Below are 23028 nucleotides of genomic sequence, written 5' to 3'. Positions count from 1 at the left end.
TGGTCAGCCCTCCCTGTGCCATCAGTGGGAAGGAAGCCTGAGGTCGAGGCATGGGACTCCTCTCATTCTTGGTCCTGTCCTTCGGCAGGACAGGGGCAAGCTCATGAGACCGTCCCCTTCCAGCCCGAGGCGAGCCCGTAATTCTCGTAATTCTCGTAATTCTCGGGCTTGTGTCTCCTCGCACGTACTGGCGTTCAGGGTGGGGCTTTACTCGCTTGACAGCGAGCATTTGGCTGTCTGTAAGGTTCTGGATGTCTAGAGTTATTCTTTCTTGTTTTCTGATGTTTTAACGTGGTAGAGGACTATTTTACTTAATTAAAAAAAAAAATCAACCTGAAAACATAAGGATCTGCACAAGAAGGAAAACCAGCCTTTTCCACTTAGCTGAGGATTACGAAACAACTCACTCCCATGGAGGTGACCTGATGAATCTCTTCTTTTTGTGGCCTCAGAATGTGGCAGCTAAGACTTAGTGACAGGGCAGGAATTAGTCCCGGGCTGTTGCCTTAGGCTCTGAGCACAGGATAGAGGAAGTTGATCCCTGGGAGTAGAAGTCCTTGTATAGACATGGTGTTTACCCAGATGGTTACCTAGGTTCTGAGATCAGCTGCGTGCTACTGCCTGCTCCCGCATGCTGAGTTATTGGGGCACCCGGGGGGTGCAGTGGGTTAAGCGACTAACTGGATTTCGCCTCAGGTCACGATCTCACAGTCATGAGATCAGGCTTCACGCCCACGCAGAGTCTGCTTGTCCCTCTCCATCTCCCTCTGCCCCTGCTTGCTCTCTTTCTCGCTCTCTCAAATAAATAAACAGATTAAAAAACAAACAAACAAACAAACCCAAAAACCCAAATGCTGATTTCTTCCTTGTGAAGGGACGGCTGAGGAGTGTGGCAGTCTTCCCCTTTCACTTGCAGTTCCTGGCTCTGTCAGTCTCTTCCTCCTCCCAAGTTTTTCTGGGAGTTCATTCACCTGTGGTGCAACACCTTTCCCCGCGGGCAGGCTGGGGACACACAGTGGGCGAGGAGCTTACTATATTCCAAAAGGCAGGGTTCCCGTGTCGTGAATCCTGTCGGGACGTACCCCTGACCCTGTCCAAGGGACATGCTGTGTGGCCGTAGATCAAACAGCTGCCTTCTAGATGCTTCCTTCTTATTACGTGTTTGCCTTCATGGCAAATTGTTCAATTTCTGTATTGGGGCCAACACAGAGTCCACTTTCTATAATGTGGAACAGTTCAAAACAGAAAGGTGACTGGTACAAGAAGAAAAACACCCTAAAGGTTGGACTTTGTCTGTCTTTTCTTACTCGTTAAAAAAAAAAAAATCTTTTCCCAATTTATTCTGTCTTATTATGTTACAGAGATAGGCTGTTGAGGCTGGTGAGAGAAACCAACCCCTTCTAAGACTTGGTTTTGAGCCCCAGCACCACTTACATTAACTGGGTGACTTTGGACAAGCCGACTAGGCAGGCTAAGCCTCAGTTTTCTTATTTGAGAAGTGAGATAAGGATAGAACCTGCCCCGGGGGCTGACGAGGAGTAGGACTAAGTGAACGAAAGCCTGCATAGCCCAGGGCCTGGCCCCTAGGAAATCAAGCTCTCATGAGGTGTAATTCCCGTGACCTTCGAGCATTGAAATAAATCCACCAACAATCCGTTTAATCCAGTTTACTGTGGTTTAGCCCTTGGTTTTGAGACCTGAAGCAAAACTGAAAGGAATTTCTATCCTTTCCCTCATTTTCCAGCGTGAGAGAACACGAGTCTACCCCACGCTGGACTGGACGCAATTCTAAGAGGAATTTATGACCTAAGTCCCTATTCAAATGGAAAGGAGTTACATGAATAGTACAGTACTGTCTTCAGAAATGATTTCCAAAGATGGCGGCCCATTCCTCTCAGAGCCATTGCTTCTCATGATTGTCTGTGAGGGCCAAGGGCGTGACTTAAAAACATAACTAACCCTGTGGAAACTGTTTGCATTTCATATATCACCTTTCTTTCTAAGTCATTTTTTTTTTAAGTTTATTTGTCTTTTCGTAATCTCTGCATTCAACATGGGGCTCGAACTCACAACCCCCCAGATCAAGAGTCACGTGCTCCACCAACTGAGCCAGCCAGGAAGCCCCTCTTTCCAAGTCTTTATTTCCCTCTTCCTTTGTTCCTGCTTTTCTCTTACCTTTTTTTTTCTTTTCCCTCCTTCCTCCTGGCGTCTTCTCCTAAGCTTTTGACCTCCTCTTTTTCCCCCTAACCTTTCCTCTCCCACATCTGGGTACCCCCCGACAGTGGCTTGGCACAGTGCTCCATTTCTCAGGTCCAGAGATCTTCAGGACAAGGGGATTTTTGGAGTGTTCCCTCCTCCTCATGATTTCCCTCAGATAGAAATCATGCAGTGCACCTCCCGCCACTGCACTTCGAAACCATGGTAAAAGGTACATCGTGGTAACTCTATTCTCACGGAAAGACTCCAGACACTGAAGGGTGTAGTGCAGCTCTAAACACATCTAGAGCCTAGCTCGGGATGGCTGTCTTTATGTTTTGAGAGTCATTTTAGAAAAATCTCGAGGCCAGAGGGGTCTGTTGTCAAGTGGTTGTTTCGCAGGCTCGGTAGGAGAGGTGGGTCCCCCAGTCTCCGGAGCTGGCTGTCCCCTCCACTCCTGCTGAGTGCCGGCAGGAGGGGATATGAGAACACAGTTTCCAGAGCTTCTGATTTTTTTTTTTTTTTTCCCAAGCGAAGCCAGAATCTGGATTTGTATGCACAGTGTTCTCATCTTTAAAACACGCTGCAGGCAAAATAGAACATACCAAGAACCACGTAAAACCCCCCAGGTTCCCCATACTTATGAACCCCACTTGTTTTGCAGTGCAAAACATGGTTATTTCTATGTTCGGAAGAAATGCAGGTACTTGATTTGTGGTCAACTGTGCTCTTCCTGGATGGTAGTGATTTTGATTTTGATTTGAGGTCATATGATTATAATGAACAGGTCTCTCTGGTGCTGGAAAAACCACCATCAGCTTTGCTCTGGAAGAGTACCTTGTCTCTCATGCCATCCCGTGCTACTCGCTCGATGGGGACAACGTGCGTCACGGCCTCAACAAGAACCTTGGATTCTCCCCCGGGGACAGAGAGGAGAATATCCGCCGGATCGCCGAGGTGGCCAAGCTGTTTGCCGACGCGGGTCTGGTCTGCATCACCAGCTTCATTTCTCCTTTCACGAAGGTAAAAGGATCAGGCGGGGGCTCGGACGACGCTGGGGAAGGAGTCGCTGGGGGGGCGGGCACCAGGGACCGCTGTGCTCCCCGCTGCCTCCCTCCCTTGCTCCTCGTTTCCTCTGCTTAATCTTGGTTCTGTCAAGAGAGCACCTTCGTTCCCAGATGCCGGGGCACCAGCGGACAAAGACCCGTCCACGCTCACCTTGTGGCCAGGGTTGGAAGGAAGGAAAAAGTTAAAGAAGAAAAAGTCAAAAGCTCTGTAATCTTGTGTCTCCAAAAAGTCCAAAAGCTTAGTTTGCTAAAGGAAATGGCAGTTCACTGCCAAAGCAGCAGGTCATGTGTGTTTAATGTGGAAATCGCCGAGGAAGAGGGACCCTGTTCTTGTTTTAAAACAGGAAATTTCTGGGAGCTACGAATAAGATGCCACGTTCTTTGGACACTCCCTATGAATGAAGTGCTCCTGGGTGGCCAGCCTGTCTTTCAGCAGGGATTCTTTTCTGTGGTTTTTCTCTGAAAGCCCTTGAAAGAGCTGTGTTCACCGGAGGGACATTTCTGGACTTTTCTCTCTCTCTCTCTTTTAAAAGGTTTTTATTTACTTATTTGACAGAGACAGCAAGAGAGGGAACGCAGCAGGGGGAGTGAGAGAGGAGGAAGCAGGCTTCCCTCTGAGCAGAGAGCCCAATGTGTGGCTCGGTCCCAGGACCCTGGGATCATGACCTGAGCCGAAGGCAGACGCTTAACTGGCTGAGCCCCCCAGGCACTCCTGGGGTTTCTCTAAAGGACTAGTTTCCTGCTGCCGCAGCAGAGCACACATGCTCGTGTAAAACCTGAACCTGTCAAGCACCAGAGCAGACCTCGTTTCATGATGAAGAATTCCACTGTGAAACCTCTCGCTCACCTTCTCGAATGTGTTCCCCCCACCCCCGCCCCAGGACCGTGAGAATGCCCGCAAAATCCACGAATCGGCAGGACTGCCGTTCTTTGAAATCTTCGTGGATGCGCCTCTGAACATCTGTGAAAGCAGAGACGTGAAAGGCCTCTACAAACGTGCCCGAGCCGGGGAGATCAAAGGTGGGAGCACCAGCCTGTGGCTCTTTGGCCGCTTCTCGGGCCTTCACACTCTGTCCCTGGAGGCTGGTCCAAAGTCTCAAATACAGTTGTCCACAATTGCATCTAGGACACACAACTTTTGATCAAACCACAGGCTACTCAGTACATCCATGGGCTCATCAACATGTGGGCTGGGTGTTTCCAGAACTGTCCCCTCAGCCATAAGCAATCAAGTTCAGGTCCAGTGGGTGTGTGCCCATGAGTGTGTGTCTAAGGGGGCGTGTTCCAGAGTTGTTTCTTCTTCTCGTCTTCCTTTTGGGTTCCAGTCAGCTGCAGAGAGCTTGGACCTAGCCAAATCTTGTTGGTACTCTGGGGGCTTTTGATACTGAAAATACAGATGTGCATTTGTATGGTATGACATGATATGATATGATATTTTTATCTATGGCTAGAGGTCAAGGACAGCTGGTAACTTTTCCCAGCCTGCTCTAAATTCTCAGTGTAACGCATTATTCCATCATGGCTCATGTCTTCCTGTTTAGAAAGCCTGTTCCCGTCAGTGCCGGTGTGATTTCCGCCCTTCTGCCTTGCAGGGTTCACGGGTATTGATTCTGATTATGAGAAACCCGAAACCCCTGAGCGTGTGCTGAAAACCAACTTGTCCTCTGTGAGTGACTGTGTCCAGCAGGTGGTGGAGCTCCTCCAAGAGCAGGTGGGTGGACCCGGGCGGTGCTTTTGTTTGTTTGTTTATTTCAATTGCATAAAGTCACAGAAGGTCATTTATTCACCGGAGCATTCTTTTTGCAGTTTTTATTTCAAATTTTTACCCATTCTGCTTCCTTTCAGAACATCGTACCGCACACGATCATGAAAGGCGTTCACGAGCTCTTTGTGCCCGAGAACAAACTTGACCAGGTCCGGGCTGAGGCCGAAGCTCTCCCTTCATTAGAAATTACCAAGGTGAGACCTGCGGGCTGGCCCCAGGAGAATCAGCCTCACGGCCATCATTATAATGTGTTTACAACTAGTCTGGGTAATAAGGAAGGTATGGATCAGGGAAATGCAGTGTCCATAAGGAAGAACACTTCATCATTGCCTTTTATTTTTCTAACCTCTTGCCAAGCAAATCTCTCTCCGAGAGCTGCTGCAAGGTAGTGGGGCAGTGCCCAGGACGGAGGCAGACAGGCAGGTAACTTCTGTTTTGCAGAGGACACTGTGAACATTCAGTTATGCCAAAGTGCAGGCATTGGGCGGTATTGTTGACAGCGGCTGAGGAAAGTTTGTTCAGAATGCAAGTAAAGAAAAAAAAAATGCAAGTGTCTTTTTTGGACAATCAAGAAGGAATGTGGAGAAAAGATCCACCCTGATCTAAAGTGATAGGACTGTTTTCCTACTCTGCAAATCCCATTTTTTCCTAACACGGCAGAGTCCAGCCTAAGGAGCAGGTGTAGACCCTTTGGTCATGTTGAATTTACTGCCTGGAACGTGTTCGCTGCAGCCCGGTCAAGGGCGACAGATGCCTTTGGCTCTTTATAGGTCAGTGTTATTGGTCCATTCCAGCTGTTCAGATCTTCATTGGTACCTTTTTCTTATCCCTTAAAACCTTGGGCATTTTTCTAAGAGGCAGAGTAAGGTGGGAACCTGTTGCAGGTTCAGTCATACCTGAACAAGTCATGACCAATTTATATGCAGAACCCCCTGACCTCACGAAAGAAATTCTGAATACTCCAGTGCTCTGGGCACACAAGAAGTACGTGATTATAATTATGGCGTGGAACGATAATTCCCATAATGAAATGGGCTGCGAGGTACAAAAGAACTTCAAATAATCTAATCATTGTTTTGGTCCTGGGGATGGTAGGAAAGGTCAGCAGAGCAGTGAACCATGCTTCGGGGTTTAAAAGATGAACAGGAATTTCAGGTGGGAAAGAGGATAGGCCTGGGAGGAGGTAGAAATCTCCCCATCAGCCCAAAGGGCCAGAGCTTGAAGTGCTTCCAGTATCCTGCTAAGAATGTTTGACTTTTCAAGTCAGGGGTTTGCCAATTTCATTCAACTACCTTCTACATTTGGTGAAAATATGTAGCCCGACCAGAATATTTGTCGAGGAAAAAAAAAAAAAGCAGGAACAGGGAATGTTAACACAGTTGCCCATCGTGAGGCTCTCTGCACCTCAATCTTAGATCACTGCTCTCCAGTAGGAAAGTTCTAGGCTCGGAGCTTATCTGGGCCCTGGATCATGCTTCAGCATCAAAACGGAACACTTAACACATGAAAGATTCTGCCTTCATTCTTCTGCCCAGCAGAATAAGAAAGGCCTGCCCTGGGGCCAGCTGGCTGGGAAACAGAGCTATGGAAATGTTCACCTGCTTTTGTGTTTTGCAGCTGGATCTTCAGTGGGTCCAAGTTTTGAGCGAAGGCTGGGCCACTCCCCTCAAAGGTTTCATGCGAGAGAAGGAATACTTGCAGGCCATACACTTCGACACCCTGCTGGACGGTACGTGCTTTTCTTACTTGCTTTTTACTCTTCATTGTTTAAAAAAAAAAAATCGTGCTCAGAAATTTTCACAGGAACAAGAAGCATTCATTCTTGGTATTAATTCTCACATCATCCCTCTTACTCGAGATATTTAGAGGATTTGTTATATGTCTAATTCTATTATGTATAAATTCGATTTTTTAGGATTTTTTTTTTTTGAGGGTAAGGGCTATCCTAAAAGGATTATTGACTATTGGAAAGTAAAGAACTGAAAAATGAGGGCTTTTCCTTGCATGCGAAGCCAAGAGAAGGTTAAGTCTGTTTGGCTTTGCTTGCCTCCATACTCAGAGTAGAGGGCGATCGGGGGCCGTTGCCTGCTGCTGGGAGCATCCTGGGGTGGGCGGGGGTGAGCTTAGCGCATGGGGTGACCTGCAGGGGCGTCTCACCACCCGGCTGCCAGGCCAAGCGGCATCGTGCAGTGACTTTCCCCATTGGACACTCAAATGTCACTCTTCGTGCCCTTCCGTGTGCTGTAGGAGGCTGGTGGCATCCTCCAGACCCCCCTGGGGCCGCGCTAAGCCCGCCTTCTGGGCACAGGCCGAGGGACTTGAGAGCACTGATCTGGTCCAGATTGGAAGCGTGTGTTATTCGGAAAACTTCTGGCCCATTCTGTGATCATTTCCTTCCCAGAAGGGCCTGAGCTCGTCAAATGGAGCTTGTCTGTTTCAAGCCCCTGAGGAATGGCTGCTAGTGGGGGGAGGAGGCAGGGAGCTGGGGGACACCAAGTCTGTGACTCGGAGCAGGGCTCCAGACATTTTAGGGAGCAAAATCACATCAGATAGTCTTTCCTGGGAAAAGATGTCGGTGGGCTGGGCTTGTGACTCTGCCTGGGGGGATAAAATCACATTCCAAAATTGAGTTGTTTCCCTTATAGCTTGCCTTAGCAATAATCATCATATCTGTACAGCACTTGTCCATCTGCAGAACATTTTCTCAGGCATGATTGCCTTTAATCAGGCAACTCTGATCACGCCCTTTGCAGATGAGGAAGCTGATCCTGGCCTTAGTGCCCTGCCTGAGTTCATACCACTGGTCCAAGACCAGAGACCAGAATCCAGGGACTTCTGGCCCAATGCTTTCCCTGCCAGGCTGCTCTCCCGGTGTCCGGTGTCCGTTCTGAGACAAGTGAGGAGGCTAGGCTCTCTGTCTGAGGAAGGCTGACACTTCCTTTGGTGTCTTAATTCTGATACGTGCTGGGCACAGGCCGCATTGAGTAAACTTCACCGACACCGCGGCCAACCACAGGCAGGAGATGGGCCCTGAGCCTCCCAGCCAGAGCTGTGGCTAAAAGACGAGCACTTGTTCCATAGAGAAAAATACCTGGGCTCTGGGTGTGGATGGAAGCCAGGGTCCTTCGCCCGGGAGCTAGGACATCACGGAGGGGAGACAAAAACCATCCTAGCGTAGGCAGAAATCCTTTGTGATTTAAGAAGGGGAGAACAGGCGTTTTCCTGGGTTAAGAGTTCTTAGCTTTTGATAGATTCTTAAAGGAGTCTGTGATCCAAAAAGATGCCGGACAGCAAACTGTAATAAGCTATCCATATTTTTTAGGCAAATCTCGCTCCCTCCCTCTCACATCCTTTTAATTTCATTTTATGGTGCTCTGCAGTTTATAAAACACAGCGATTGTCTTTTCTTATTTGGTCCTTGCTATCATGGGCTGGACAAAGCCCTTGTTACAGGTCTCCCTGCCCAGGTCCCCCACGTGTCTGCCCCCGGAGCCCCAGCAGCACGGAGCTGAGGGAGGTCACGTCCCCATGAGTACTGGACTCCCACTAGCTCCTGATTCCTACCGCCCATCCAGAAATCCCAGCTCTTCTGAAAACCCATGCCCACGGGCTTGCGGGAGTTCTCAAGGTGGGATGCTTCCTGTGCCCCTGACTCCGGCCCACAGCCGTGTGCCTCTTGTCTTGTGGATGCACGTGGCTCTCTGCATCCACAGAGATGCAGCTCCTGCCTGTTCATGAATGTCTTGGGACCCATGGGGCTGTGGCAGCTCACAGACTCCCCCTCAAGTGGGAAAGCTCCTGTCCCCTTGCTCTGGGCTAACTTCAGCTGAGGACCCTCTAGCAGTTGCTTGAACCCCACAGCATCAGAGAACTGGAAGAAACAACCCTGTGAACTGGCCTTTCTTCTGTGGGTGCCTGGGGGTGCTCTGGAACCCTTCCAGCTGTAGGGTCTGTGTCTGGCACCCCCTACAAGATTCCTTTTCTCCCTTTGACTTTCTGCTGGTGTCACTGTCTACCCCAGAGTCCACCCCAGTCCAGCGGACACAGTTCTGCAGCCCTCATTGTAGTGAGGATCCAGAAGTCCCCCCCACACCACCACTGCCACCTTCCAGAAGCTTCCTCAACTCCTATGTAAATCCAGTAATAGAAACCAAGGATATAAGGTGCTAAGTCGAGGCAGAATATCCTAGTGGGGAACAGTGTAGTTGTGGATCCGAGCGGGGCTCGTGGGCTAGTGGTTTGCTGTGAACCTGAGGCGCATTACTTAACCCTGCGGGCCTCAGTTCCCTCATGCCTTCCATGGGCTGCTAACACCAGTCCCTACCCCACGGGGGTGAGGAAGAGTCAGGAACAACTGGTCCAGGAGTAAATGTTCCCTATGTTGACAGACCCCTCCCCCTCCCCCGCCCTCACGCATACAATGAAAAGACATTGACTGAGGGGACTCTCTGGCTCACGCATAGTTACGTCAGTCTGGAAGTAGCGCAGATAAGATGTTTATTCATCAGCCAACAAATGTTTACCTAGTGTCCTCATATGCCAAGGTTTGTTCTAGTGGCTGGAGACAGAGTGGTAATGAAGACAGATGTGAGCTTGGAGGGACAGATAGTACAGCCCATCTTCTGAACCCTAGTACAGTGGGTTCTTCTCCCCATATCAGTGGTTGTCAGGCCTTTTGTTATATTTTATGATTTTATTTATTGAGAGAGAATGTGCGCAGGGGGAGGGGCAGAGGGAGAGAGAGAGAGAGTCTCAAGCAGACTCCCTGCTGATCGTGGAGCCCAACTTGGGGCTCAGTCCCGCGACCCTGAGATCATGACCTGAGCAGAAATCAAGAGTTGGAGACTCAACTGAAGGAGCCACCCAGCCGCTCCCTTAGCCCCCCGCCCCCCGCCCCAAATCATGTGTCATGTCTGTGAACTCTGAAGCAATACAAAGAGCAGATGAAAATGGAGCTGCTCCTGTGGAAGGGCTGGGCTCGGCGTCCCTCCTGCCTGGACAGCAGCCATAAGCATGCCTGCAGGAAGCTTCCTGAAACCCTGTTCCTACCACAACATGAGTCTCCGGGGAGAGAGCTCCCCTTGATGGCTTTCGGGCTGTATAGACATAGTTAAATTCTAGAAGGTGATATATGTGTATCTCAGAAGGCCAAACAAGATCTCATTCATATGGATATCATTTAATTTTAATCAGCTCATGAAAGTCATGAGTCACCACCGACTGAAAATCTGAAATTTCTAGAGCCACAGACGTGTAGCCACAGTCATCTGCTATCAAACAATTGCATGTTCCTTGGTCGCCTGCCATCTGCAGGCAATATATATATATTTTTAATTTGGACCACATCTCTCAGGAATACTCTGTTGGTTTTAATTTCCTTAAAAGTTCACATTTCCCCTTAAATTAAAAAGCAAAACAAAAGAAACAAAAAAAACTCAGTCTACTCAGTCTAAGGAAAAAAAAGAAAAATTTAAGTGTTTCTGAGGATTACACAAGATGGATTATTCCCTCTATTGTTCAAGGATCTACTTTCATTGGTTCATTATATCACCTTATTTTCCACTGGATGTAGAGTTTTGTTTGTTTGTTTGTTTTAAATTTTATTTATTTATTCAATAGACAGAGATCACAAATAGTCAGAGAGGCAGGCTGAAATAGAGAGGGGAAGCTCGATGTGGGGCTCGATCCCAGGACCCCGAGATCATGACCTGAGCTGAAGGCAGAGGCTTTAACCCACTGAGCCACCCAGGCACCCCTGGATATAGAGTTTTGAGATTGTTACAGATTCCCCCCCAGTTGTAAGTATCTCATCTAAATTAAAAAAATGGAACCTCAAGCTCATCTTCTTGACTGGTGGCTTCCAAGGAAAGTCACAACATGGTGGCCTCATGAGACTGGACCATTTGAAGACAAGTCCTCCACAGCTCTGACTTGCCAAGGGGGGTGGGGAGGCCTGAGGGCTTTCCACAGGCACCGCCAGCATTTATTTGGTACCTGATATCTTCTGACCCCAGCATCTGACACAGGATATCACATTTAATCCAGATAACACTTTTGGGAAGATACTTTTCTCATGAGGAAATAAGTACTTGAAAGGTTAAGTAACTCACCTGAAGCTTGGATTCAAATCCAAGTTATCCTGGTTCTCATTCTTACTATGCTTGTTCTGCCAGGTAGAATTTCATGTCCTCTAAACATCTGGGATTCTAGAACGTTCTAGAGCAGTTTGCTATTAGACCTAGACATCACATATTTGTAAGAGGCAAATTTGCGAAGCTGGAGGTGCTATAACGTGTTGTAATTATTTCAAAGCATATAGTCATCTGAGTAATGCTTCAGGATTGCACTGAATGACGTTCACTACAAATCCTGGTCTCAGCCTCTTTTTGCTGTTACACATTCTTCAGACCAGTAGCAAAGAGCATCATATATTTGTATGTTATATATGTGACGTTTTGTAATAGGAATCTGTTCCTTGATATTGTTGCTTTAAGATTATCTTGGTGGAGAGCTGAAAACATGTTTCTTAATTGTGTTTATATTTCTCTAGGCACAGTCCATCCTGGTATGTACTTCAACTTTCCAAATAGTTAAATTATTATAATTAGATAGTTACATTAATTAGAAATGGTTAAGAACATAATTTTAAAAAATCCAAATGATCCAGCTGGAATTGTTAACAGTTCATGATCTAATCAGTTATAATAGAATAATAATGCTACATTCTTCTGTTGATCAGAGTCCAAATAACAGGAAATTTCTGGATCAGATGCAGCTGTTTATAATATCCTATTTGGCTGACAAAACTGAACTTGTTTCTAAATTATTGTTGTACATTTTGTCCCTGAGATTAAAAACAATTATGATCCTCTCTGTTAATTAAATCTATGAGTCCTCATTTGATTCACAAATCTAGAAATTTTTTCTAATGCATTTATAAAACATTTTTAATCGATGAGGGAGAAATTGATTTTAGATGTGATTTAAATGGACACACCTGGTTGGATTGTACAGGGCCGTATTTCATTTGTCTGTGGTGTGATTATGCATGAATTTTTTTTTTTTAAGATTTTATTTATTTATTTGACAGAGAGAGATCACAAGTAGGCAGAGAGGCAGGCAGAGAGAGGAAGGGAAGCAGGCTTCCTGCTGAGTAGAGAGCCTGATGTGGGACTGGATCGCAGGACCTTGAGATCATGACCTGAGCCGAAGGCAGCGGCTTAACCCACTGAGCCACTCAGGCGCACCGATTATGCATGAATTTAATTTCAAGCTATGATGATTGGTAGTCATAGAACCAGGAATGAATACACAAGTTGCTTTGACTGTAAATTTCTTCATTCTCCCAGAAGGGAAAGGTAAAATTGTGAAGGTCTCATTTATCTTTGGTGCTGTTTTCATCATTGTTGCTTTCCCTTTAAAACTTATGTTCAGAGCAATGATGAGGTAGCACAAACACCTGTCAGAATGGCTGAAATCAACACAAGAAATGACAGATGCTGGCGAGAATTCGGAGAAAGGGGAACCCTCTTGACTATTGGTGGGAGTGCAAACTGGTGCAGCCATTTTGAAAACAGTATGGAGGTGCCTCAAAAAGTTAAAAATAGAGCTACCCTGGATCTAGTAATTGCACAACTAGGTATTTACCCAAAGCATATAAAAATAGTGATTCAGGGGGCGCCTGGATGGCTCAGTTGTTAAGCGTCTGCCTTCAGCTCAGGTCATGATCCCGGGGTCCTGGGATCGAGCCCCGCATCCCTGCTCAGCATGACGCTTGGTTCTCCCTCTCTCACTCCCCCTGCTTGTGTTCCCTCTCTTGCTGTGTCACTGTCAAATAAATAAATAAATAGTCTTTTAAAAAAATGCTGATTCAAAGGGGCACATGCTTCCCCATGTTTATAGCAGCATTATCTGCAATAGCCAAATTATGGAAAGAGCCCAAGTGTCCATTGACTGATGAATGAATAAAGAAGATGTGGTATATACCACGGCATATATAATGGAATATTACTCAGCCATAAAAAAGAACGAGATCTTGCCATTTGCAATGACATGAATGGATCTAGAGAGTATGATGCTAATCGAAATAAGTTAGGCAGAGAAAGACAAATACCACAGGATTTCACTCCTATGTGGAGTTGAAGAAACAAAACAGATGAACACAGTGGGGGAAAAAGAGAGGCAAATCCTAAGAGACTCTTAATGCTAGAGAACAAACCGAGGGCTGATGGAGGGAGGTGGGTCAGGGTATGGGCTGGAAGGGGGTGGGCATTAAGGAAGGCACTTGCTATGATGAGCACTACATATTGTAGGTGGTGAATCCCTGAATTCTACTCCTGCAACTTAAAAAAAAAAAGGCCTAGTTAAGCAATAGAAAGTGTTGTCACGTTTGCTTGGGAAAAGTCCTACGCAAAAGTTCTGTGTTGGACTAACCATGGACTCAGCAGCCAAGGCCCCCTGGCAATGTGAGGCAGCCCCCGGAAGAGCCATCTCACCCACAGTGGGCGAGGCCGAGAGCCCCAGTCGGGTGGGAAGCCATGGAGGAGGCCTCAGCAGAGCATCACGCTGTTGGACGAGTTCCTGTCGTGGAAGAGTTTAGGAAGGTGGTTGGGGAAGCTGCTCGCACCATGGGGAGCTGTAGCTCCGGGCGGATGCAGTCAGCTGGCATCATGGGACTCCCCCACTCCACGCCGAGACTGGCTTTCTTGACCACCATCAGGAAGTGCTGTTTCCCCAGAGCAGGGTTTCCCTCAAGGCCAAGAGGAACGTGGGTCAGAGGCTACATTGGGCAGGAGCCTAGCGGATCAAAGGACACAGCTGCGTGGGAGAGTGGTGTCGCCCCTGGGTTTCACCCCAGATGAGCTGATGGAAGGTAGCACTGCAAGGATGCGCTGGGCAGAGCTGGGCTTGTCTCACGCCCACCTGGGGCTTTGTGTTTTGTTTTACTTGAATTTGGTTCGATCTATGTGAGCAGTGTGGTCAGTAATCCACAGAACACAGGGCACCCTCTGCTTGGTGGGCCTCTCTCCTCTCTCCTCAACTGGATTGTGCGGTGGGTTGCAGTATCTTCGATCACACACCTCCAGGGATAAAGGGCTGTACCATGTGCCCACCCCCAGCAATCCGTAACGAATACGGATTATTCGTTATCCCATCTCTCAAGTGGGGCAACTGAGCACAGAGAAGGGGAATGGAGCCCAGAAAACGCCTGAACTTTGAAACAAAGGAGTCACTGGAACATCAAAACCCATAACTTCTGGTGCAGAGAACGTACTTGTGGTTTATGCAGTGTTGGGGGGGAGTCACAGGACTTTGATAGACCGGATTTGTTTGTCCCCTGCAGTTGCTGTCTTTATCCTGTGACATTCTTTTACACTGTAGTGACTTCCGGAGAGTATGTAGAAGGTGCAAAGTGGTAGGCCTATAGACGGGTGTCATAGCTGACTCAGAGCTCAGATCTTTAACTCTATCAGAGGCATTCCAGGTGTTGGATTTTGAAGGTTAGGTTTAAAAGAATTCATTAATCTGTGGGACGTTCCCTCAAATCCATAAGTAACTGCGGTGGTTTTTCATGGAGCTGAATGTTTTCCTTATTCACATGCTCTTGTTCCCTTCTGAGTCTTGAACTTGGGAATCCCCCGGATCTCCCTAACCTTCTTCAGTGTTGTACACTGATGGTGTGCCCTGTTTTCTCACCTGTGAGTACAGCCGAGAGATGGACGTCATTGGTGGACATCAGGCATCCCCACCAAAAGGGTCACATCTTTAATGTTATCTGGCCTCATTAAGAAATTAAATGTTTCCCAAAAGCTGAATTGTAATCTTTGAAGCCCCAAACTGAAAAGAACTACATCTTTTAACCATTTTGCCTAGAAACATTTAAAAAAGCTCTTTCCAAAAAAAAAAAAAAAAAACCCCAAATAACTTCATATTCATTTTTTAAAATGTGTTAAACACAAGGAGGCTTTAAAGGATGTCATCGTCCCTAGTTACACCAGTTATTGAACTGAGCTCTAGTGTAATGGTCCCCCGAGGGGTTGTAGGCCCCACACGGGACAAGCCCCGCCATGACTGTAGTTTTATTAGTCAGGGTTCTCCAGAAAAATAAGGCAGGGTGGACAGAGAAGGTGAGGGGAGAGATTGATTTTAAGGAGTTGGCTCACACAGTTGCAGAACCTCGTGACTGGCAGGCCAGAGACCCAGGGAAGACTTGAAGTTCACGTTCAAAGTCTGCGGGCTGAGTTCCCTCTTCTTCCTGGTATAGGGTCTTCCGTTGAGTCCTTCAGCTGATTCTGTGCAGCCCATCACCTTATAGAGGACACTCTGCTCTACCCAAAATCTACTGACTCAAATGTTCATCTCCTCTTAAAAATACCTTCCGAGAAACATCTAGAACAACATTTGATTGACTGTCTGAGCACTGCAGCCTAGCTAAGGAGACACACAAAATGAGCTTTCACAATTTCTTTATCACCTTTTAAGTAATTCTCTTGCCTCTTCCTTTGAGATCAGGGTGTCTCTAGGCATATGCTGAAGATAGAAATTCTCTGAACAGCACACCCCGTATCTTCCAGTTGTCATGTTGTATCCTGAGAAACCAGATTGCCAGTTTACTTAAATTCCTTTTAAAGTAAGAAAAGTAGTGTAAAGGGGAGAGGAGCTCACTCTCCAGAGTAAGTGTGTGAATCCACTGTCTATGGCTTTCCCTCTGCCTGGTTTTTGCCTGATGGTGGAACCAGGAAAGCTGTGACCCCCAGAGAAGTCTTTTCAATACCACGTAAAGGTGACGCTATGTCTGGACCACAGGAAACAGACATCAGGACTCCCTCCTTGGGGTCCTACCCCTTGGTGTTAATGGTCTGATTTTTTTTTTTCTTTTTCCATTTGGTGTGTTGGTACCACAATTCAGAGATCTACCAACGTTATTACAAGGTTCGTTTCTAAGAAAGACTATTAGTTTCTGTTTGAGCTTCTTTGGCCAGCCTTTATTGTGTGTAATTGGTTTGTTGAAGACTTGACACTCTCTGGTATGTTGTGGTCAGGACTAAGCTTTTGAACGGAAACTCAGAAGGGAGATGCCCCCTCCTCGGCCCCCAGATCAGATCACTCACTGAAGGCCCCTCCGTGTTTGTGAAAAGTTTTTCACAACTCCCGTGTCTTGCGTTGAGAGGCCTCTCGAGGACTTCTCATCGTAGACTCTGCAGAAGCTCATGCAGCCAACACCACCACGTAGGCTTGAGGCCTTCCTGGGCTTTGCAGGCAGTGTTTGGAATGGACGTGCACATGGGAGTCCCCTTCGAGGACGGCACAGCTGGCGCCCCGTACTCAACTCATCCCATGGCTCTCTCTCTAGACGGAGTGATTAACATGAGCATCCCCATCGTGCTGCCCGTCTCTACGGACGATAAGACACGGCTGGAGGGGCGCAGCGAGTTTGTCCTGACACATGGTGGACGGAGAGTGGCCGTCTTACGAGACCCTGAATTCTACGAACATAGAAAGGAGGAGCGTTGTTCCCGTGTCTGGGGGACAATGTGCGCAAAACACCCCCACATCAAAGTAAGTGGCAAGACCTTTGGAAGGGCTTCCTTGGTCTCTTTCAGCTTAAGACAAAAAATGATTTCTTTCATTTGTTTTTCAAGGATTTTCTTTATTTATTTGACACAGAGATCACAAGTAGGCAGAGAGGCAGGCAGAGAGAGAGGGGGAAGCAGGCTCCCTGCTGAGCAGAGAGCCTGATGCGGGGCTCGATCCCAGGACCCTGAGATCATGACCTGAGCTGAAGGCAGAGGCTTAACCCACTGAGCCACCCAACCACCCACATTCCTTTTTATTTCCTCATGAAGGACTTAAAAGAAATACCGGGGTATTGCAGAAGAATGCTTTTTTTTAAAATCAATTTATTTATTTCAGAGACAAGAGCGTGAGTAGGGGGAAGGGCAGAGGGAAAAGGAGAGAAACTCCAGCAGACTCTGTGCTGTGCATGGAGCCCAATGGGTAGCTCGGTCCCATGACCTGAGACCATGACCTGAGCTGAAGTCAAGAGTTGGACCCTTAACCAAATGCGCCACCCAGGTGCTCCTGAGGTGCATTTCTAAGGGAGGTCTTGTAGGCTGTGCCTTTGGAGATCTTTCTAGAAAGGGGCAGAGAAGCGTCTTTCTGTTTGAGGGCTGCTCTGAATGACCCACTGAATCTTCAGAGTCTGCAATGGTTGGGTCCCTCCACTAAATGGGAAACAAGTGGACCGGGTAGAGAATTTAGTCTGGCACCTTGAGTAAAGGACAGAAATCCAAGTCATAGCTATGCCCTCAACCAGAGCTTGTGGCGTTCTCCTCCATCTTGGAAACTCACTAGGGGAAGCGATTCCTTCATCCAGAATGGGTCCCACCAACCACTGGAAAGAGACTGCGGGCATATGCCCTGTGGTTGGCGGGGGCAGGACGGGGGTCAGTGGCATTCTTTCAATAAGAGGGGACGACTGGGGGTGAGGTGTGGCAGAGTCTCCAGAGGGAAATAGCACATTTTCATCAGTGGTTATTTTAAGATTGAAAATGTGTTCATCTGATTGGGATCATTTTGAGTCGCTCCTGCCTAAAGGCAAAATGGGCTAAACCTCCTCAGGTTCCTTCATAACTTCTACCTGGTGGCCACGGGGGTGGAGGGTCTCCTGGAATTGCCGGGTGTGGATCCTTACCCTGTAAAGGAAAGTATGTGAAACCGAATGTCAAAGCCATCCCTCCCTGAGGATGAGAGCCTTAGGGCTGAAACTTGAAAAAGCCATATAAAAGGAGGAGCCAGACTCAGAATAACCCTACAAGTAACCCTGGGCCCCTACAAAAGATGTTTGAATGAACTTACTGGAATTGGTTGGGCAAATGTTTTGGTTTCATTTCTTTAAGTTGTGAAATGTGGCAAGGTAGGAAGGGCTTTTTCAAGGCCTCTGAACACAAGAGGTTAATGAACGAAGAGTTAATGAGCCTTCCTGTAAAATCTGCCTTCTCGTTGATCGTCTTAAATCCCAGTGCACCTCTTGTTTAATCTGAACAGTGTGTCCACAGGCTGGCAGGCAGCCTTGGAAATTGCAGGATACTGACTGAAAGCAATTTGAGGAACCCTGTTCTGGGCCTTGATCCTGCCTATGTTTCATCCACTCGCGGGTCCTTAAGGTCTCGGGTCGGAACCTGATCTTCAGTCAGTGACCCAGGGAGGGAAGGGTGACCCCTCATCCCCCTGCTTCAGAGACGTCCCCTCCCGGGGCCCACCTTCCACATCTCTTCTAGTAGCACTAAAAGAAACACCTGAGGAGGCTCTCGAGAATTCTTTCTTTTCATCTTGGTGGCAGCTGGAGCTCAGGATTTTTTCGAAGCCAGGGAATGTGGTGCTGTGCCTTGTGGTCTTGGTGGTCTGGTCAGTGACCATCCTGTGAGGTCATTACAGGGACTCTGCAAACATTCCTCATGAGCTGATGGCGAGAAATGGGCCCCGGATAACCCGGCAGAGGGAGGCACTCACTGTACACACCACGCCTGGAGTGGGACGTGTGTTTATCAGATGCGCGACACTGGCCATTTCAGGGAAGGGACTCTTTTCACTGCCCCTTTTTTTAGAACCTTGAAATTTACAGTGAAATTTACACTTTGGTTTTTTTTTTTTTTTCTTAACCCAAAACTTCCAAAATAACCCCTTCCAAAGTGGCCATGGGCCTCCTTGCATTTCCATGTGGCCCAGGGCGTCATTGGCTGCGTCGGTTCTGGGGGTTGGCGCCGGACGCTCCCTGTGAGTCCGTGAAGGCTGGGAATCCTGGCGTTAGAGCAGTGTTCAGGAGTCCTTCCTGGATGTCTCCAGTGGCAAGCACCTCACCCCCAGCTCACGCCCCTTCTCTCCCCAGACCCGCTCTCCAGTGGGAGGCCTCCTTGCCTCCTCCTGTGTTCATTCGGCTGCTGGGTCCTGGCAATCCCATGGATGGCTTGACTTTGGGCACGTCTCTTCTCTTGACTTGGGCCAGGGCACTCCGTCTCCTGCCTGACTCCTGCAGCGACCTGTCTGACCCATTCCCGGCTGCCGTCATCCCCCGTAGCGGGCCAGCCTGTCGTCCCCTCTCCTGCCCCTGCCACCTCACCTGGTTGTCACACCCTTCCTCCCCGTGATGCGGTGTGCCTTCTTTATGCTTCCAGAGCACTCTGCCCTTGTCTGACCCCAGCTGTCCCACTGTGTGGTTACGCATTCGGTCTTCTGCCAGCCCAGGAGATAAAGGACCGTGTCGTCATCCACTGAGCCCCCAGCCAGGGCTGCGTTCACACTCTGCAGGCGGAGTTCAGGGGAGGCAGCAGGTGTAGTGGGAACAGCAGCTTGGTTTGGGGGTCCTGGACATGGTGTCCTGGCTTCTGGGAGCCCCTGTGCACCTTTGAGCGCTACCTCTTCTCCTCTTGTCTGCAAATGACGTGTCAAGTCCCTGTCACCTCTCCTTTGTCACCCCAGAGCTACTGGACCAGAAATGAATGTGTTCTCCATGGGGATCACCTCGGTTTTCTACCTCTTGATCCTTATCTCTGAACCCTCTTGTTGTGACCCTGTTTTCCCAAAGCCTCCATTCCACACTCCCTCCTGGTTTCTCCCCCCCCGCCCCCCCCGCGCCTTTTCCTTCCGTGGAGTGTACCTCCCCACGCACAGTGGCTGCTCTCGCTCCAGCCCCTACACTCACCCTCCTCTCCAGGCTATGCCTGTCAGGCTTCTCCTTACCCCCTCAAGGCTCCTCAGAACAGCTTTCTTGTCTTCGTGCTAGGGTTTGAACTCCCCCTCTCCCTTTTGTATTGCTGTTGCCTCTGATTCCAAGCCCGGTTCCCCTCTCACATTCTCTGACTCCCCAAAAGCCTGTTCCTCATTTCTGTCCATGCGCCCAGGTTTGCGGACTCTCCGGAGGAGGTGAGGGCCCCTAGGCCACAATGCCTGGGAAATGGGGCAGAGCCACTGAACCTCCCTTCCTGGGAGTGAGATCTCAGTTCTGGGGACAGTAGGGCCATCTTGGGGCGGGAGGTGCTTGCTGCGTCTCCTCGTCTCAGCAATAACAGAAGCATAGGTGCAGCATTGGCCATCAAATAGACTCATCTTTAGGCTGAGTTGTGAACCAAATTGGATGGGTGTTGCCTTCACCAACTGAACAATAGAGGGCAGACCCCTAGCATCCAGCAAGAGTTACTACACGCCTAGGGGTGTGGGGTAAGTCTCCAAATTTTAATCACCTAACTCTGAGCAAGGAGGAGAAAGTAAATGCACAGGTACGGGGATTTGACCGTATTCTGACTAAGTGATTTTCCTCCCTCCATCCCCACAGTCGTGTTTTTTCTTTTCCATTACTGTTACCCTCCCTTCCTGCCAGGCTCACCCCTCATTTGTGGGGCCCATGGCGAATGGAAGCCCACAGACCATGTTTAAAAGTTACCTATTGAACTAACAAACTTTTAGATAAAATGTGTTCTGTCCTTCTACGTTGACCACTATTCCTTGAGAATAACCTGGAAGGTCAGGTTCAAATTTAAATTCTGCACCAGAACACGGGTGCTGTGTGAAGAGATGGCTTTTGACCTGCCACGAGCCCTCTCCTTCCTTGTCTGTGCTTGGCCTTGTTCCTCACATGAGGGCGCCCCAGGTTGTTCGGCTGAGCTCCACCCACACCCCCACAGACTCCCCTCTGCTGGCCTGTCCCCAGAACCAGGGCGGCCTCTGGGGCTGTGTGGTCCACCCTGGAAAGATAGGCTGAGAGAGGAAGGGCGATTCCTTCTAAAGGTGTGTGTTTTCTGTTCCTTATTCACTATCCCCGAAGTCACTTGGTCAACAGAACGGGTATTGATAAGGGAGCGTGTTAATAGTAACCTCTGTGCTTTCTTTTAAGAATCTAATCACTTTAGATCTTACATTTAGGTCTTTAACACATTTGGAGTGAATTTCTTTACGGGGTATAAAATAAGGCTCTAACTCTGTTCCTCTGTATGTGGATATCCAGTTTTCTCAACACTGTCTTCCAAAGAGATCTTCCTTTCCTCTTCCAGTGGTTTTGGTGCCCTTGTCAAAGATTATTTGAGAGAAATCCAGAGTTAGCTAGTTAGTCTGTGCTTAGCCTTGGGTGTGGACTTGGCGACATACTGCTACTCTTTGGACATTTTCTTTTGTTTTCAAACTAGAGTGTAACTAAGAAGGATACTTCTTTTAAAGTTTTCTTAGAAATTGTTATTAGCAATAATTAACTGGTAGAAAATGACTTGCCCGACTTGCCCCGCCCCCTGCTTCTCTGTTTTGGGTTCTTATTGAAAACAGTCAAAGACACATCAGGCTGTATTAGGAACATTGCTGGCAGTGGCGCTCAGAGAGTGGTTTGCGGGGCACTGGGGGTCCTCAAGACCTTTCCACAGAACCCCAATCTCAAAACTACCTTTCTAATACTGAGACATCATCTGCCATCATCACTGGGCTGATGTTTGCAATGCCGGTGCCATAGCCATGGTCCTCAAGACAGGGATGCCCGGCTCCACTTGGGTTGTCCCCAGACAGCAAGCACTTGCAGCAAAAACAGGGCCAGCTTCGGTTAAGAATGTTCTTGATGACAGGGTGCCTGGCTGGCCCAGTCAGTTGAGCGTCCAACTCTTGATTCTGGCTCAGGTCTTGATCTCAGGGTCTTGGGATTGAGCCCCCCGCTGGGCTCCCCCTGCCAACCCTGGGCATGTGGAGTCTGCTTGAGATTCTTTCTCTCCCTTTGCCCCTCTCTATGTTCTCTCTCTCTTTAAAAAAAAAAAGTATAAAAGGGTTGAGAGACCAAAAAGTTTGAGAAATACTGTGCTAGAAATGGCTAAGAATGAAAGGCAGTTCTTCAGGAATAACCCAAGGTTGATCTAGGAGGAGAAAATGGTTTTCAGATCCACTAGAAGCTGATACTCACCTCCAGCTTTACTCACGGTCTTTCTAGATGGTGATGGAAAGCGGGGATTGGCTGGTTGGTGGAGACCTGCAGGTGCTGGAGAGAATAAGGTGGAACGACGGGCTGGACCAGTACCGCCTGACACCTCTGGAGCTCAAGCAGAAATGTAAAGAGATGAACGCTGGTACGTGGGTGGCCTGGCTCTCATGCCTCCGTCAGTCCTCCTCCCGCCCTCTGATTACAGAATTCAAGGTACCAGGAATCGGCCGTTTATAGTTGCAAAAAGCTGGAAACCTCTATCGGTGTGTGTATTGATACAGACTGGAGCGGTTCAGAAAGCTAAGGACAGCCACATTTTGGAATAGTACGCAGCAGTTAAAAAATAGGCAGACACAGAAAAAATATCCCAAGTGGCTTTATTCAGTGAAAACACAAACTGCAGAACAATCTGTACAGCACAATTTTGGAAAATATAGTAATCGTTCTCAGAACCCTAAGCTACTTCTGTGTCTCAAAGAGAAGTCTCTGGGGCGTGTACCCTAGACCACAGGTGACAGGTGCCACTTGGGGATGGAGTTAAGACCAAGGAGCAGGAGGGTTTTCACTTTATAAATTTTGAAAAAGAGAAAAAGTAATGATGGGATTATAGGTGAGTTTATCCTATTTGGGGCTTCTGTGGATTCCCCAAGTTTCCCATAATGGGTCTTTCTTCCGTAACTAGAAGGAAAATTTAAGCCTCTCAGGAGCCTGTCACTAAGTGGAGTAGTTTTGAAGACTTTTTTTTTCAGTGAAGGTGAAATATGTTTTTACATCTTTAGCTTGTTGAAACTTTTCCCGGGCCCCAGAGGGCACTGGTCGTCGCCCACCCCCTGAGGGAGCGAGCCTAGAGCAGAGGGTGGCGTGGGGACTGCTCAGTGCCGGCTCCAGCCTGAGCTGTGCTTGGCGGCAGAGGCCCCTGACAGATGCTTCATGTCTGAGGTGGGTTCCCCGTTAGGGCTTCCTGCCTGTGTGTCCCCTCTGGTCTGCTGGGTGCCTCTGGAGTCCCAGAGTAGCCCCCAAAGACCCAGGTGGAGTCTACTTGTGCCTTTTGA

At 48.3% G+C, this 23028-nt stretch overlaps 1 protein-coding gene across 2 annotated transcripts in view; it reads left to right on the top strand.

Annotated features, from left to right (window-relative positions):
* PAPSS2 (3'-phosphoadenosine 5'-phosphosulfate synthase 2) overlaps positions 1-23028 on the top strand; it is a 117405-nt gene that overhangs the window by 90344 nt on the left and 4033 nt on the right. For both annotated transcript variants that reach the window (XM_082720939.1, XM_082720940.1), the window contains 7 exons: positions 2984-3219; positions 4145-4283; positions 4856-4974; positions 5109-5222; positions 6646-6757; positions 16382-16587; positions 21986-22121. In XM_082720939.1, coding sequence (XP_082577065.1) covers positions 2984-3219; positions 4145-4283; positions 4856-4974; positions 5109-5222; positions 6646-6757; positions 16382-16587; positions 21986-22121 — 1062 coding nt within the window. The remainder of the gene's footprint in view (positions 1-2983; positions 3220-4144; positions 4284-4855; positions 4975-5108; positions 5223-6645; positions 6758-16381; positions 16588-21985; positions 22122-23028) is intronic.

The sequence above is a fragment of the Mustela nivalis genome, assembly GCF_964662115.1.
Source record: "Mustela nivalis genome assembly, chromosome: 2".
In the NCBI taxonomy this organism is placed as follows: domain Eukaryota; kingdom Metazoa; phylum Chordata; class Mammalia; order Carnivora; family Mustelidae; genus Mustela; species Mustela nivalis.
The sequence above is the reverse complement of the archived record's forward strand: the minus strand, read 5'-3'. Positions and strand labels throughout refer to the sequence as shown.